This window comes from Ascaphus truei, chromosome 1 (genome assembly GCF_040206685.1).
Source record: "Ascaphus truei isolate aAscTru1 chromosome 1, aAscTru1.hap1, whole genome shotgun sequence".
Classification (NCBI taxonomy): domain Eukaryota; kingdom Metazoa; phylum Chordata; class Amphibia; order Anura; family Ascaphidae; genus Ascaphus; species Ascaphus truei.
This window is the reverse complement of record NC_134483.1, coordinates 468,392,431-468,409,111: the sequence shown is the minus strand read 5'-3', so window position 1 is coordinate 468,409,111 and position 16,681 is coordinate 468,392,431. Positions and strand designations below refer to the sequence as shown.

The 16,681-nt window shown below is 43.4% G+C and overlaps 1 protein-coding gene across 1 annotated transcript in view; it reads left to right on the top strand.

The window, feature by feature from the left end:
• The first annotated feature begins 12,843 nt into the window (after positions 1-12,843).
• The window catches only part of OCIAD1 (OCIA domain containing 1), a 29,381-nt gene continuing 25,543 nt past the window's right edge, over positions 12,844-16,681 (top strand). The window contains exons 1-2 of the mRNA XM_075566720.1: positions 12,844-13,011; positions 15,281-15,362. Coding sequence (XP_075422835.1) covers positions 12,955-13,011; positions 15,281-15,362 — 139 coding nt within the window. The 5' untranslated portion in view covers positions 12,844-12,954. The remainder of the gene's footprint in view (positions 13,012-15,280; positions 15,363-16,681) is intronic.

Genomic DNA, 16,681 nt, shown 5'->3' with positions numbered 1-16,681 from the left:
CCTCAACTCCTCCTTCCCCAAACACGTTTCGTGACGCAAAAATCGTCACTTCATCAGTGGTATGGGGGAGTTCTCGGACACTAGTGGTATTTATACCATAAGGAGCAATATACACCCCTCATGTTAAAATCAAATGCCTGCAATAAAATTCACCTATATTATGTATATCTGACTTAGTAGAACAAGTTTGTAATAAAGATTCCCTATTCGCCATCAGTGCTTTTCTGACCTGATTATTAACATTGCGTCTATTGTAACCTCGGGCAATGAATTTATCAACCATGTAAGAAATGTGTTGTTGCTGCTAACAGGTCACTAACTATTATCGGCAATATCTCCATATGCTCCGCTTATACTCTACCTTTTGTGCTTATACAACCCACATGTGTTCACCCTTGAGCTACCAGACGGTTTCTATTGCATTCACTAACTATTATCACTACTTTCAACAATTGAGAGTATGGTAGTCCTGCTTTTAAAGGTATAGGGTGATAGCTGGTGGCATACAATAGACTGTTTCTATGGCTTAGTGTACAAAGAAGTACTGATAACCCCCTTGTCACGAGTGACAAGAACATCCAGAAAGTTGATTGTATGTGTATGATGATTAAGAGTAAATATGATAGGGCAATCAATTGTGTTAAGTTCTGAGACAAATGTAAAAAGTTCAGCTATGGTGCCAGTCCATAAGAAAAATAGATAATCTATATACAGTATCTGTTGTAGTATAGGATGTGCTTACAGAATTGATGATTAGAGAGCATATGTGACTCCTCATATTTCCCCATACAGTATATAAATTGGCAAAAGATGGGGCCATGTTAGACCCCATCGCAGTGCCAGTTCATTGTACGTAATAAATGATCTCAAACTTGAAATAGTTGCAGGTCAAAACAATCCTCATCTTGTCCATAATAAAGACAATTGTGGGTTCCCATATGTGATCCAGCATTTACCTTTTGGACTTGTGTGAGTCTGATGACCTAAATGCTCAGTTTTGGCACTTTACTATGCTTTTGTACATTTATATCTATAAGTTATCTGTTTGTTCCATATAATTTTTAGTGGGATTTGTATCTTATCATAGGTCTTGCTTATTCCTACCTCAATATATGTACAGTAAAGCAAAATCATATTTTACAACATATTCACAGGCATTTAAGGTTATCTATATTATTATCTTACACCTTATGCTGTTAGATCTTGTAGCTGTAATGCTGTGCAGTTCTACTGTATGTACGTCTTGTTTATGTCTAGTAGCTATGGCTACCATAATTTTACTGCTATCACTCACTTTATGGCAATTTGTACACTTTATAACCCTTTTTGCTGCATTTTGCAGCATAGGTCTCATTGGAGGTTTTTGGCGCCGTTTTGCATATGCTGCGCCCATAAAGGGTATATAAGACATGCACTGTGACTTACACTTTATCATGACAAAGGTTCGCAAGCGGACCCAAACATTGATGCTTGTGCAATAAATGTTATCTTGTCTGTGTCTTGTCTGTATCTTGTCTGTAATCTTTGGAGGACCAGTGGAGGGCCTCTTTCTCTATTTTTTATCTACCTGTGGCTCCGTATCCAGTGGGATTATTGTTGCTGTGCACCTGTGGCGATTTGTTACCTACCTCGTGAGTGCACCTACAGTATTTTAGCTTTTTAAACATAACATATATCATTTTTTCATTGAGACACATGGGACACCCAGACACCCACAGAGCGGGAAAGATGGAGATATGTATAAGCACTATTTCTTTAAGGTTATTTAACACCTCCATAGCTTTGTTTATACTGTTCTTGGTTAACTGAGAGCAACAATTTAACATTGTGAGGATCAGGGAGTCACGCCGCCCTCACCGAGCTCCCCACTCACCTCTGCTCGCTGCCGAGGCTCTCGCCTTCCCCGCTGGTGGGGACGCCTCTCCTTCAGGGACCACCCAGCAAACGGCTCGCGCGTGCACCCGCTCCAGGCTTAATGCCTCTTCCCCTGGCTTGCGTCCTCGCGCTGACTTCGGGAGCCTGCGGGATGCGTTCGGTGCGCACAGGGTCCGCCTGCTCAGACCTCATCATTCCACCTGTTCCCTGCACCGGATTCACCAATCACAGCCCTCGCTGCTGACGCACCTCCACGCTGCAGGTTACTCATTGGTTGCTCTCTCCTACCTATGCTCAGCTGCCCCAATGGCAAATTGGCTGAACATAATCCTATGTTCCATTGTGTTCATTACTTCCTAGCTCTTGCAGTCCTGTCTTGTTCGTCTGTTCGTAGCTCTCTGTTCCGGACCCGGCTTTGTATTGGACTACGTTATTCTCAACTCTTGACCCCGGCTATCTACGACAATCTACACCTCTCCAACCCCGACCTTGGCACCCGTAAAACGACTACTCTCCCCTCTCCAACCCGAACCCCGGCTAATAGTACCTGCAAAAATCCGTACCACTCCTACCCAGACCCCGGCAAGTATATCGACTATCCATACCTCTCCAACCCAGACCTGGCTACCTTGTCCAAACTACACTCCAGAAGTGCCCACGTGGCTGTGGGTGATGTTTATATCCATCCCCACCTCGGCCAGCAGTCACGTCTTGATGGTGGTGAGCACATCATGACAAACATCCCCCTGCTAGAAATGTATCATAATTTCTAAGATGGCAGGCACATGGGTGCCACAGAGCCCACGGAGCATCCACACACTCCTGCTGTGGTAGTTTCTGTGGGAATATTGGGACTTGATGCAGACTCTAGAACCAATCTGGAAGAACCAGGCAGGAACCATAGCGGTTGGGCTTCTCCATAAAGTTGGTTCTGCACCAGATACCTCAAGCATCAACACACCCTGTACACCCCACCACAGACCTATCACACTTCACTCCAGACCTAGATCACCCTACCTCGGACCCATCGCACCCCACTCCAGATCCAGCTCACCCCACCTTGAACCCATCGCACCTCACCTTGGACTGAACTTTAATGTAGTTTAACTGGTACCTTGTTCACGAATTGCATGGCACATTTTTTTGGACAATTGTGATGCCTATGTACCTTGAACACCTGTGGCCAGATCAGCCACTGATCGGGCACAAGTACATAAGCAGGAGCAAAGACTGGACTTAGTAGACAAAAATAATGGACCTTGTATTAGAGAGGATGGACCATACAGCTAGGTACATGGACGGTCTCTTGTGGATAGACTGCTGCAAGATAAACTCGACATCTGGAGGAAGCCTCTCCCCTCCCTCCCCATGTGCCTCCAAGCAATACTCAGATGCTGGGAAGTATAGTGATAATACTAATCAAACAATAATAGTACAAGTGAAAAAACGCATCAGAGGTGTTGCCTGTCCTCTATTTTATTTTTATGTTACCATGTGCCTAATAAATTGATTTTTATTCTTCGTGCCCTCGCCCTTTTATTCACACAGCAATGGACTGCCTTTTTTTCTTTTTTTGGACTCTCTGTTGCTTGAACTACTGACTGCAGAAAGCACACAAGCGGACATTGTCTGGTGATGGCGTGAGTAATGGAGTTTTGTCCCCCCCTGTGAGGATCCATGAGACTCACCACCCTCGGCACACCTCCCGCCTACCTCGCTCTGTGATCGGGTGCTCCGCTGCTCCCTCTCCCTGCAGTGCATACTCCTCGAGCCGCCGGACTACAGGCGCGCGTCACGCGCAGACAAATACAGAGTCTCCTGGTCCCATCTCTAGGTTGCGCCCGCACGGGCACGTAACGCACGCTCAACAAGTGCCTGCTCCGCGTTATCAACCCGCAGCTGCTATACGACTCACCTGTCTCCTGCGTGACAGCAACCAATCACAGCCCGCGATGAAGGCGCGCCTCTGCTCTGCTCCTCACTCATTGGCTCTCCTCCCTGTTATATGCTCAGCCGCCCCACTGGCTCATAGGCTGAGCATAACCCGTTGTGATTGCAAAGTGTTTCACCGCTCTCCTTGTTCCTGCTGCCTTGCGCTCCTGTTCCTTGATTTCTGTTCCTGACCTGGCTATCCCTTGGACTCCGCTCTTCTGTACTCCTGACCCCGGATACCATCGACAATCCGTATCTCTCCAACCCTGACCTCGGCATACGTACCATGACTACTCTCTTCTCTCCAACCCTGACCTTGGCTAATAGTACCTGCAATGATCCGTACCTCCCCAATCCAGACCCGGCAAGTATCTCGACTATCCATACCTCTCTAACCCTGACCCGGCTACCTCGACCAATCTACCCTCCAGACGTGCCCACGTGGCTGTGGGTTGGTGTTTATCTAATCCCCACCTCTGCTCGGCGGTGCCCGCCTTGTTTGTGGTGAGCACTCAGTGACACACCCCTCCCCCCCCCCCATATTTTTGGGAAATACTATTTATTCATGTTGATATAATACCTACGTATGCGACTCCAAGGCGCACTTTTTCTCTGCATTACGGGGATATCCCAGGGTCGCTTATGGTTCGGTGGCCATGGGGACTCCAGGCATGCAAGATATTATTTGCACCTTATTCCAGAGTTTTATTGTGTCACCTAACACCCCTCCACATTACAGGGTTAACAATTTTGGATAAATGCTCCACCCCAACCACTAGCCACAGCATTTATTATACTTCACAAGGGAGTATATATGATAGGAGGAAGGTTCTGGAAAGTCAGGTTCGTGGAGGACAACTCAGGAAGAGTAAATAGGGATAAGTCCATAAAGTAATAGAAGAGACCCCCCCCCCCCCATTATTTATTATGTTATAGATATGGACCTTTAATTTAGGATCCCAGAAGATGGCTAGCAGAATCAAACAGGTCCCAGAGTGGGGAGACCGACATGCCACAGAAAGCCCCAGGTAGAGGGATCATGGGCGTCAGCGGATCGGCTCTAATAACAGATCCATATATGTATTCTTTTCAGCCTGTGTGGAAGTGGCAGTTCCTACACAGAAAAGGGGTACAATCTTCACCTGCATAGAACCGGCCAAGATCCCAGTAAGGGCCCAGTTTAAACGTAGTAAAATGGACAATACTCCATGGGGGGGGGGGGCCAGGTCCAATTCAAGGAAAGTAACCAAGCAGATACACCTCCCTTTGAGTGTTAAGAGCGGGCACTAAAGGAAGCACAGTAATCATGAATAACCGAGAGAAAATAGTACAACATTGTCGTCTGTGGGTAATGTGTCCCTGTGCCTGGGGACATGAATAAAGACTGATGTTGTACTACAAAACTTCCTGGCGCCCATCATTTTCACCCTTGGCATCTCATTACCCAGTTGTTTAAATCCAGCACCGAGTCAAGGTTACCTCTTCTGAGTAGCACACATACATACATACATATATTTTTAAATTTTTGAAAAAGTCACCCGTGTGTGACGAAACGCGTCAGGGAGCGCCATCACGCACGCAAGGACATTACGTCATCACGGAGCGCAGCTACCAACTGATTTGAGCGCCGGCTATCGCAGAGAACTCCAGGCAGGGCGGTGTGTTCCTGGTATCGTTGGAAATCGTTTCATACCATCACCAAGCCCAGGACATCCTGCAAACAACGTGGTTCAATACCATCTTGGGACCGAGGATTTATTCCAGCACCTGTTGCAGTTACCGGATGGTGGTGATTATATCACAATATGCTTTTAAAACTTGTACCCTTGTGAGTGCATTTTTTATCCCCCCCTCCCCTCAATAAATTTACGTTTTTACGCTATGGGGTGTGCGCTCTCTTTATATATATATATATATATATATATATATATATATATATATATATATATATATATATATATATATATATATATATATATACATATATATATATATACACACACCACACACACACACATATACACATATACATATACACACCTACAAATGTACATATATACAGTATTTCCTCGATTGTAAGACACCATCGATTGTAAGACGCACCATTGATTTGGCCCTTACAAATGGAGGAAAATTACTTTTTCACTTACCGTGTTTCAGGAGAGGTCCCATGTCAGCGGAGGATGAAGTGGGCGGCGGCGGAAGGAGAGGTCCCACGTCTGCACCTGGTTGAAGATGAACAGGTGGCGGGAGTGCGGCAGAACAGGCCCCAAGTCTGCAGGTGAATGAAGATAAGAAGACAGTGGGCAGGCGTGCGGCGGCGGAAGGAGATCATAATAGCAGGAGAGCTGAGCAGGAGCAGAGCAGCATAGGGAAACGGCTGTGGAGGAGCGCACTGTAACACCGGAAGTTGACCAGTGTCTGACTTCCGGTTACAGTGCGCTCCTCCCCAGCCGTTCCCCTATGCCGCTCTGCTTCTGCTCTGCACTCCTGCTATTATGATCTCCTTCCGCCACCGCCTCCTGCCCGCTGTCTTCTTATCTTCATTCACCTGCAGACTTGTGACCTGTCCTGCCACCTCCGCACTCCCGCCGCCCGCTTCGTCCTCCGCTGACATATTGTAAGGAAGCAGGGCTTTCACAAACCCTCCTTACCTCTTCCAGGGAATGTCTCTGCTTCCCCTTCTCCCTCCCAGCGGTATCCTCTCCGCAGGCAGCCTCCATGTCATCCGACGCAGACACACTCGGCCACCATGTTGGCCGTGACACGCGCGGGACAGTCTTACACCACGCGCGCTCCCGACTATAATTTATTCACTGCACTGGCAGCTCTGTCACGCCCCCAGCACTCGCTCCAGCCGTACCCACGCCCCCCTGCTTCCCAGCTGATGCCGCTTCAGTAGGTTGACCATATTTCATTTAGACAAAAACGGGACATCTCCTCCCCCCCCCCCCCGATGAATAAACCCCTACTTCAGCACATAGAATGCTCAGTGCAGTGGGAATGGGGGTACACTCCTTGTGATAATCAGTAATATGGGGTCACTTAACCCCAAAAATCAAACTGTGGAATGACCCACTTTTAATTGAATTTAAAATAAAAAAATGTATTACTAGGGTGGTGGGGGTGGGGTGGGTTGGGGGGGTTCACCCCACGATCACCTTCTTGCTCACAGAGATACCTCCGAAGAAGGTGCCGGCAGCCGCTCCAGCTGAGCAAGCAGGCCTCTAAAGTATAAAGCTCCCGTGTCACATGGGCCAATAGGAAGCCGCACCAACGATGTCACGGGACGCAGGACATGAAATCTTTGAACAGCGGCTATTACGTGATCCCTGGCACCCTGGGAGAGCTGCTACCAGCACCTAATTCGGATCCATCACCGGATACAGGGGGTTCCCAGAGCTGAAATTAATGGGGTTCAGCTCCGGAGACCCCCGGCTTCAAGCCTATATAAAAAAAGACTCACAAAATGGCTTGAATTGCCTTTTTAAAGTTCAATTTCTATTTATTGCCCGGTAATAGAAAAGTGTATTTTCAATTTACCACAAAGTAACGTATTCCCTGGATTTATTGATGTAGAGCAAAAAAATAACATTAATGTATCTATTTTTTACACTTTTCACAAAAATCATACTTTCTTGTGCAATGCCGGCATAGTACTTGACAATCAAGAAGTAGTCAAATATATTTGCATTTAGGCGATGCTAAGCCTCTGTGCATTGTAAGGCCAATTGACTGGTATTAGCCCCATGAATGCTTTCCTGCCTTGAGCAGCTTGCATAATGCATAATGTTAATCTTTTAAAGTCTATTGAGATTGAGTACTGCCCAGTCTACTTTTATTTATTCAATGACTTGGTTAGTTTCTATCAGGGTGTTCATCAAGCCTTCAAAGGTCTGTGTTGCCAGGGAACAAGTAAAAGGGGTAGGGTGAAACTAGATTCATTTTCATGACATCTGGCCTGGGAATAGTGGTCTTATTATGGGATAAGAAAGGGGTAAAATGCCTGGATATGGGGTACATGAACGCGACTGCACAGAAAGACATATTCACCTAATTGTGTGAAACACACCCAGTTTAAGGAGTAATCACAATGTCCCCTTTCAATACTTTCTCTAAGAGTTAATCTAGGCTTAAAGCAACAGCAATGGATTTGCAAATTGGGTCTCTGATAGGAAGCAGACCCACAAGGCTGAGGTAGGGGTATAAGATCACGACCAGCGCTAGGGGACAGAGTCCTGTTAGAGTAGTCGTGATCCAGGCAGAGGTTATGGCAGGCGGCACAGGAGCGGTCACAACAGGAATCCAAAAAAACTGGGAGGGCTCAGGAACAACAACTCAAGGGGGCCAGGAACACATAGGAAAACATACTATGCTCAGGCAGGGGCTGAGTCACTGACTGCTATTTACGCCCTGGAACCTGTGCAACCAATAACCAAGTTCAGGAAGAGGCTTGCCAGGAACCAAGATGGCCACTATAACCACATAAGGGCAAGTTGCAGCAAAACCCTGGACTGGAACCCTTGCATTTATGGGTCTTAATTCCCCTGGGTGGGAATATTAAATCTGCTTCTGTCAAGGGGCAACTTTAGCTACCTCTAAGAGTATGTTCCACCCAATGAGTGTTTAAAAAGAAAACTTCAATATTCTAAATGGCAAAAAAACATTAATCTTATAATGTACAACACATATATGGTAAGCAACTGTTCTTTTAAAGAGAAGGACAAAGAACAGACAAGAAATTAAGGAATGTCTCATGAACTTTTCCTTTTCTACAGGGTGAATGGCCTAGGTTGACTAAGCCATCTCTTTTCCTTCATCAATGTGGTCCAGCCTGATCTTGGAGGTCTGGGATGTTCTTGCACACGATCATCTGCATTGGAGGTTTCTGGGCTTTGTAGGAGCAGCAAAGCTAGGTCTTCCTCTTTAGTCACAGCCGTTATGCATGATTATCATTTGACAAGGAAAGTCCCATCTGTACTTGATCTTGTGTTTCCGTAGTGTCGTCAGGATTTCCCTGAGATTTCACTTCTTTTGTAAGGTGACTGGAGCCAAATCGGGAAAGATTTGCAAAACCTCATCTTCCATTCCAACTGATGCCACATCTCTAGCCGCCTTCAGAATGGCTTCTTTGCTTTTGTAATAGTATAATCTGGCTATTACATCTCTAGGCATTGTTTAGTCTGCATACCTTGATTTCCAGGCCTTAAGTGCCTAGTCCATGGCTAGGTGTTTTGTCTGTTTCTGGTAGCAACAAGGAAAAAGGGCAGGGTACATAAAGCTTGAGGTCTGTTGTATCTACCGAGTCAGTATATGTTTCATGTGTAGATTGTTACATTGTAATCTGTTCTCTGGGTCCTCTGCTTTTTCTAAGATGGTATCAACCTGCTTGCGGAGGTATCTCCTGGTCTGCTCAGACTGAAAGTGGAATACCTCTTCCAGGCTGCCTTCCACTGCATCTGTTTCTTTCCCTAGGGAAGAGAGTACTAGGCCAATAGATTATTTTCAGTTCCACTTGAAATGTTTACCTCATCTCTGCCATACATTTAGACATGTCTTGTCTTGTTAGAGGGTATTGTTCTTCTTCCTCCAGACCTATCTCAGAGTCCTGCACGCAGTGAGCTGCCATGTGACAGCCTCTTAAAGAATTGGGAAACTTCTTGTGTAGCTATTCACCTGGATTTTGCACTCATGTCTCAGTCGGGAGGTAATAAGCTTGCCAATCCGTTTGGAGGTCTCAATGTGAAGGGACCGAGGACCCGCCAGTGGAGCTCAGCTTCCAGGTGTTCATCTTCCTCTGCGTCTCGCCACATACCATTTTTTTAACAAAACAATTTACATACATCCCCTTTCTAGGTCTAGAAAAATTCTAGGTCTTGGAATTTGAGTTTTGTGTATTAAAAGCAAAGTGTGAAGATTAAACCCATATCATTTTGATTAACACTATTAAATAAATAATTCGCTAACATCTGCCTCCCCTTTTCAGATAATCAAAATGTGATTGATAAATCTGCGTCAAAGAATCATATTAAATAAAAAGGATTTTATTCTATATACTGTATACAATTGTTCCCAGTACCCCAAAAACAGATTTGCTTTGGTGCAAATGTTGGCCCCATCGCAGTACCACGTGTCTGTAAATAAATATCTAAAAATTGTTTAGAGTTAAGATAAAACCAATAGACAATAATAAAAGAGATTTGTTGTTTAGAGTGATCGTCCTGGGGAAACGAAAATGTACTGCATGGCTTACAGACCTTTGGCATGTGCAGTGCAAGTGTACAGCACACTGACATCACACGAAACCCATATAAAATCCTCTTCTCATGGTATATTTTGTATCATCCCTAGAAGATGTAAGGTATGCCTTAAACATGATAGTAACTTTAAAGCAAGAGGCTGTAAGACGGTGAAATATTGAGAGAGATTTGTTGTGAGGGATCCAATGCTCGATATAATTGGTCTACCTGGGGGCTCGCTGATTTCTGTATATTTTAGGTAACTAGTAGAAATGTTCCAGAACAGGGTGTCACGCACGACCCCCAGCTAGCACGCGACCTGCATACGGGACAAGGGTTAATACTGACTCTCGCAAGCGCTCCCACTTTTCACCTCCGCAAAGGTCCGTCAAATGGAAAATATCTCCTCTGCAGGATCAAGGATTAATATACAGCTCACACACTGCCCCACTCTTCACCTTTGCAAAGGCCCCTCAAATGAGTTATATCTCTCCTCAATACCACTGCCACAAACAGCACACAAGTGAGCATGTGACTTATATATGCAACCAGGGTTAATAGACACGGTTACTCTAGCCAAATCACCTTTCTCCTCCTCCAGGAACCAGTGAGTTAATATTAACCCCTACTCAATTGCAAATCATATGTATCCACTGCCACTGCCTGGGGTATGCAAATAAGAGATCAAAGTAATATTTGCCAGGTCCCTGTTTATTATAGAATAAGCTATGTACTTTCACACACCAAAATCAGTTGTAGCTAAATGTGCCCGAATCGTAATTCCTCTCCCCAGATCGTGCAATCAGTTCCTTCAGAGCCCAAAGCATTACTTATTAAATGTTTTAATATATAAAAATACAGTGCTAAGATTACAGAAACGATATTACAAAAAACATGCAGTTACAATAAAAGGCAGAACAACTTCTTAAAGTAAAACAGAAAATCTTATACTTTACAAAATGCTCAGGATTTTCCCAAGAGAGGCCACCGGCTCAGAACAGGAGGTCTCACGTGCTTTGTACAAAGCATGCCTCTGGTGAGATCTGATTTTCAAAATCTTTGCCCAGTCTTAAATACATTCTTTCCTCATGGCACCGGCATAAGCCCGCCCCTTCTGGAGGATGCTGTGAAGCTCCCCTCCCCAGACCATGTCTATAGAACTTGATTAAAACAGTTGACACCTTGAGTGGGCTATCCAGGATGGACCCCCGCCCCAAGTAAGTCCCTTTGAAGTTTAGAGCTGACCAAAGAAACAGTCCTGACCTGCTTCAAACCCAACATTTTGTATTTTGTTAAAACAAGTGCATTAACCCCTCAAGCACCAAAGGGATAACATAATATTTCATGATATTATCATGACACAGGGTGTTGAACAAATAGACATTAAAATTCAAGTTTATCGAGGATATTCTTATCAGAGGCTGAATATAAAAGATCGTTAAGCGCTTTGATAAATATGGCTGTTGTTTTTTTTTATACTTATATTTCTCATAAGTATCACTATCACCCAGGAGCCAGAATGCTTCTGGCAAATAATCCTGTATCACAATTCTGCCCCATCTCAGCTTGTCAAATCACAATAGTCCTATTGGCCATAAATTCCTTGATGGTCTTAAGATCCCCAGGTGTAAGATTCCTCTGTAGACCAAGCTTCATGTTACACAGTGCTTGTAACTGCCTATTGACAGTCTGAAAAAAAAGTTTCCGTGTAGATACCCTTATTGTGTAGGAAGAAAAGTGGAGCGAGGATGGAGTCTGCTCTGTGCCACTTCTGGGATCTCACTAAGAAGCTTTTGTATACATTCTAGATTTTGAAAATCTATCTCAGTGCTCTGTTTACCTTGATTGTTATTTCTTAGATGTTCTCTAAAGACTCGCATATTGGACAGGCGTGTGCGCGTGGCAGAGCGCATGGCGTCGCGCGCACCTGTACGAGAAGCAATCCGTGGCCTGTAGGATTCCTATAACGTGCGTGACGGGGAGGCGTGGCAAAGGCATGCCAGAGGCGGGGCCGTGACGTCACGTGAGCGGTTCGCCCTCATTGGCTGAACCGCGCACGTGACCCGGCTGTCGCGCGACAAAATAAACAATTTGTCTGGCGAAAAATCGGCCACTCCGTCGCTCTTGTGCACACGCGCTCTATGACTGTCCTCATTGACGTACGGCCTTTTGTTTGCGCCGCACACGGACTACAGACTCGGCCTAAGGTCCTCAAGATATAATGTCTTTGTCAGTGCTGAAAATAGAAGAGGGAAGAGACCTTGGTCTGTACACTGATGCCTGGCTTTTAATTCGTTTTGTTGGGAGACAGTGCACGCTGGACTGTGGTGTATATATATATATATATATATATATATATATTTTTTTTTTTATATATATATATATATATATATATATATATATATATATATATATATTTCTTCATATCTCACTGCACTGAGCCAAAGCTGTAAACAGATCATGAAATGGGAATACAAAATCAGTACTGGAGCATTATTATGCAGCTGAACCGGAAAGCGTTATATAATGGCTGTATTTAATGTATACGAGTTTTAAAAGAACAAAAATAAAGTGAAGTTCAATATTTCACTAAATACTTTTTGAAGCAGCAAATTCTGACTTCAGTAACACATTAGTGAGGCTGCTTTTCTATTAAAAGACTATAATACAGTATATGATGGTTGCAATACATGTTCAGTGGGATCCTTTGCTATACAGTAGCTGCAGCCAGACAAGAGGAAGTGAGGAGGCTGTGTGTGTGCTTCACTCATCCCATGTGGGGAGGGCTGTGTATTGCTTCCGGTTGGTGCAGGATTTCCGGTCTGTGGCTGAATGTATCGGTAGGAGAAAGAGAGAGGTCACATCGTTACCCAGGACAGTGTGATGTTTACCTATTGATGTGAATGTGATGGCCACTTCCCCAGCAGATCTCAGTGACCAGCCGCAGACGCATAAGAATGTGCAGGTATCACAGTGTGTGCAGATCATGGGGAGCAACCAAGGGCAGCACATATTTGTCATGTAACATGTACTGAGCTGTGTGCAGACTACCCCAATTAAAGGTGCCAGCAAAGCAAGGAGTTAATTCACCTTGTCACTATTGCAAGAAAGGCATTTCCAGCAAGGAATGAGTTAATTACACACAGGATCTCTCCTGCTTTATAACATAGAAGATAATCTAGCTGTTAGCAACTAAAGCTCAAATGATGTGCCCGAGGACTGGTTATATCACTGATTCTTATTTACACATGAAGTTGCTTGTTGCTATTACTTGTTGATCACATCACTGTCCTACTTGATGGTGTATCATTCTCCTTGCACAGCTGTATCCCAGACTGAATTGTGCATTATATTGTGTATTTGGAACTTAGTACAATAAATGCATGTATTTTAAATGCATTTACTTGCAGAGGGAACATTTGTGTCATCTTCATATTGCAATTTGTAGCAAACAGAAAACATTCATTGGAATATCGGATCCATTGAATTCCACATGCATGTTTTTGTCTGCAGGTTAGCTATATATAATGTTACTTGTAATGTTATTCCTGTTTCTGTGCTCTTCTATGTTTTTTTATGTTTCCTTCATATGCTGGACTAGCATTGTATTCTATTTCCTTTTCTATGTTTCATTTAGTAGACCTTTCATCTGTATAATGTCTGGGGTAAAAAAAAAGGAAGAAAGTTAAGACCTTTGTAGCAGCCGTGGGTATGAGCTTCTCCACTCCAGTCTGAACGCTGACACACTGAATACTGTCCCATTCTTCTCCTTACACTGGGCCAGTGGTTTTCAACCTTTTTTTTTGGTTAAGGAAACCGAAGTTAAATTCTGAGGAACCCCCAACCATCTCTAATAGCGACTCTGTGATCAGATGCATTGTACATTTTTCTGCATTTGATACCATTTTCAAATGACCAGAAAATTGCAAGGAACCCTTTAGGGATACCCAGGGAACCCAGGGGCTCGTAGGAACCCTGTTTGAAAAACACTGCACTGGGAATTGGTGATGAGCATGGTAATTAGGCTATGATCCACACAAGCAACTTCTCCACTCCCTCTTTCCCGGAGAGAGGACTGCTGGGTGGTAAACCCCGAGGGACACATGTGAACCCTCGGAGGGCCGCCTGTTGCCCACCAATGAATTAGAGGGAAGGTGGCTTCATCACAATAAAAACCTAAAATTCCTAGGTAATGCAAGTAGAGGTATGTAACTAATAAACAAATCTCAGGTACCATTTGGATGGCGATGCTATAATTATTCAGTAGAGTACTGTTATTATTTATTTATAAAATATTTTACCAGGAAGTAATACATTGAGAGTTACCTCTCATTTTCAAGTATGTCCTGGGCACAGAGTTAAGACAAATAATACATGGTTACAAATACAGTTACATAATGAGCAGGGTATACATTATATACAAGACATTGCATGCACAGTTAAAGAAAATATATGTTATGGGCGTATGTAACAGTTACAGACCAGATTAAAATGTGTGACAGCCTTAGATTTGAAAGAACTTAAACTGGTGGTGGATGTGAGAGTCTCTGGTAGGTTGTTCCAGTTTTGGGGTGATATTGGTATTAGACTTGTGGCTAAATAGGGGTGATGATGGGAGATGGCCTGTGTCCTCCGAACTCCACATGTATTGTAATAATTCACTAATTGGATGGTTACCTTTTCCATATACACAACATCCCATATTATTTGGGGTTAGGTTGGATGCCCAGAGTAATATGCATCACATAATACAGCATGTTACTTTCCGTATATATGATATCGGAAAACTTTAAAATATCTTGAATTGTTTTTTTAATGAAATATCATAATCAGTAATTACCCAAGAGATTTTTTTTCCACAACTGAGACATTTCGTACAGTTTTGTCATATACAGAGAAACTGATCCTACTATCTTCAAAACCTCCCGCAAAATGGAAAAGCAGATGGATACATAATGTGGATGCAAGTTAACGAGATACCGCCAATGATATACATATGAATAATGGTATCTACACCATTAGATACAAAAATTGGTAGTGCTTTGTATCAATTTTCATTGATACTTGACAAAAGGCATTTTTTCTCCCCAGGCATACGTCAAGTCACAAACCTTGTGTGTGAAATCAAGACGGCCTCCTATTGTCACACAGAGCAAATCTTAACGGATGGCTGGCAAAAGAGACTATGGAAATAATAAACATAACTGTATAAACAATTATTACTGTATTAATAGGTTCCCGGGGTTGGCTATATGCCAACTGACGACGAGAGAAGAGTCTTCAGAGAATGTAATCAGGAGAGCTTTTGGTACAGATGTAAGTATCATTTTGCTAAAGCAGCAATGCACTCCTCCAAAATAATACAAAATAACATTTTAAAGTTCCCCACAAACTAACCACGATTTTATATTTTTGGTCCAACTTTTGTATATTTATTTTGAATTGCTCTATATAAACCATACAATTGTGATCCTAAAACATCACTCTGTGATTTTAAAGTGGGAAGGCGCTGCCTGTCATGATATAAAGCATAACATTTTAAAATCTGTCGATTTCCGACTCCAAACGTTCATGAGTAGCTTAATTTAATTAGTGCTAACGTTGTATGCAGCGTTTTACATAGATTATGAGAGTATTTGCAATTGCACAATACAGGATACGTACACCAGACGTAAAACAAACATTTAAAAGAAGAGCTTATAAACAAACTGGCTAAGACCGGGGTTCTCAACTCCAGTCCTCAAGACCCACCAACAGGTCAGGTTTTAAGGATAACCCTGCTTCAGCACAGGTGGCTCAATTAGTAGGGTTAAATACTGAGCCACCTGTGCTGAAGCAGGTAATGATTGAGCCACCTGTGCTGAAGCAGGAATATCTGAAAACCTGACCAGTTGGGGGTCCTGATGACTGCAGTTGAGAACCCCTGGTCTAAGAGGTATGGTGGAAGACTTGCAGAGACAGTAGGCCTAGGTGGGATTGCAGTGTTTGGTCTGAAATGTGGGTGTATTTGGAGAAGGTCCTGCAGTCATGATCTCAAGCTATTTAAACACTTCATTAACAATTTTCGGTTTTCACATAGGACTTGGGGAAGGGGGGTGGGGGGGGAGGAGAAGTCTATACAGTATCTACCAAATCAGCCGTCTGAGCTTCAATGCGGATTTTCGGGCCGGTTCTGCAGATATACAATACGGCTATACAGTTGATGGGTTTGCATCAAGCACTTCACATGTAGAAATCAGTCTCTAAAAATGATCTGCAATCTGTATGTTTTTCATTTTTATTTATATATAAAATGAATATAAAGTAGAATTGGGAAAATTGCCAATTGGAAAGCATTTCTTAGTATTTTACTTGGACATTAAAATGGAACGTAGATGTAATATGTAATGTTGTATTGGACCTATTGTTTTTAAATCCTCCTGATGTAGGCACCTTCGGCACTAATTAGCTTGAGCTCATTTTCAAACTGCAGCCTTGGGCAAGTCACCTGATGATAAATGCATTAGCATTAGAGCAGCTTATAACATATTTAAGTAGATCTGGATTAATCCATTGGGTGAAGAAGGGCATGTGAAACTCTGCCATGCAAATCATTATATGCTTGCATTATTAACACTATACTCTTTCGCTAGATT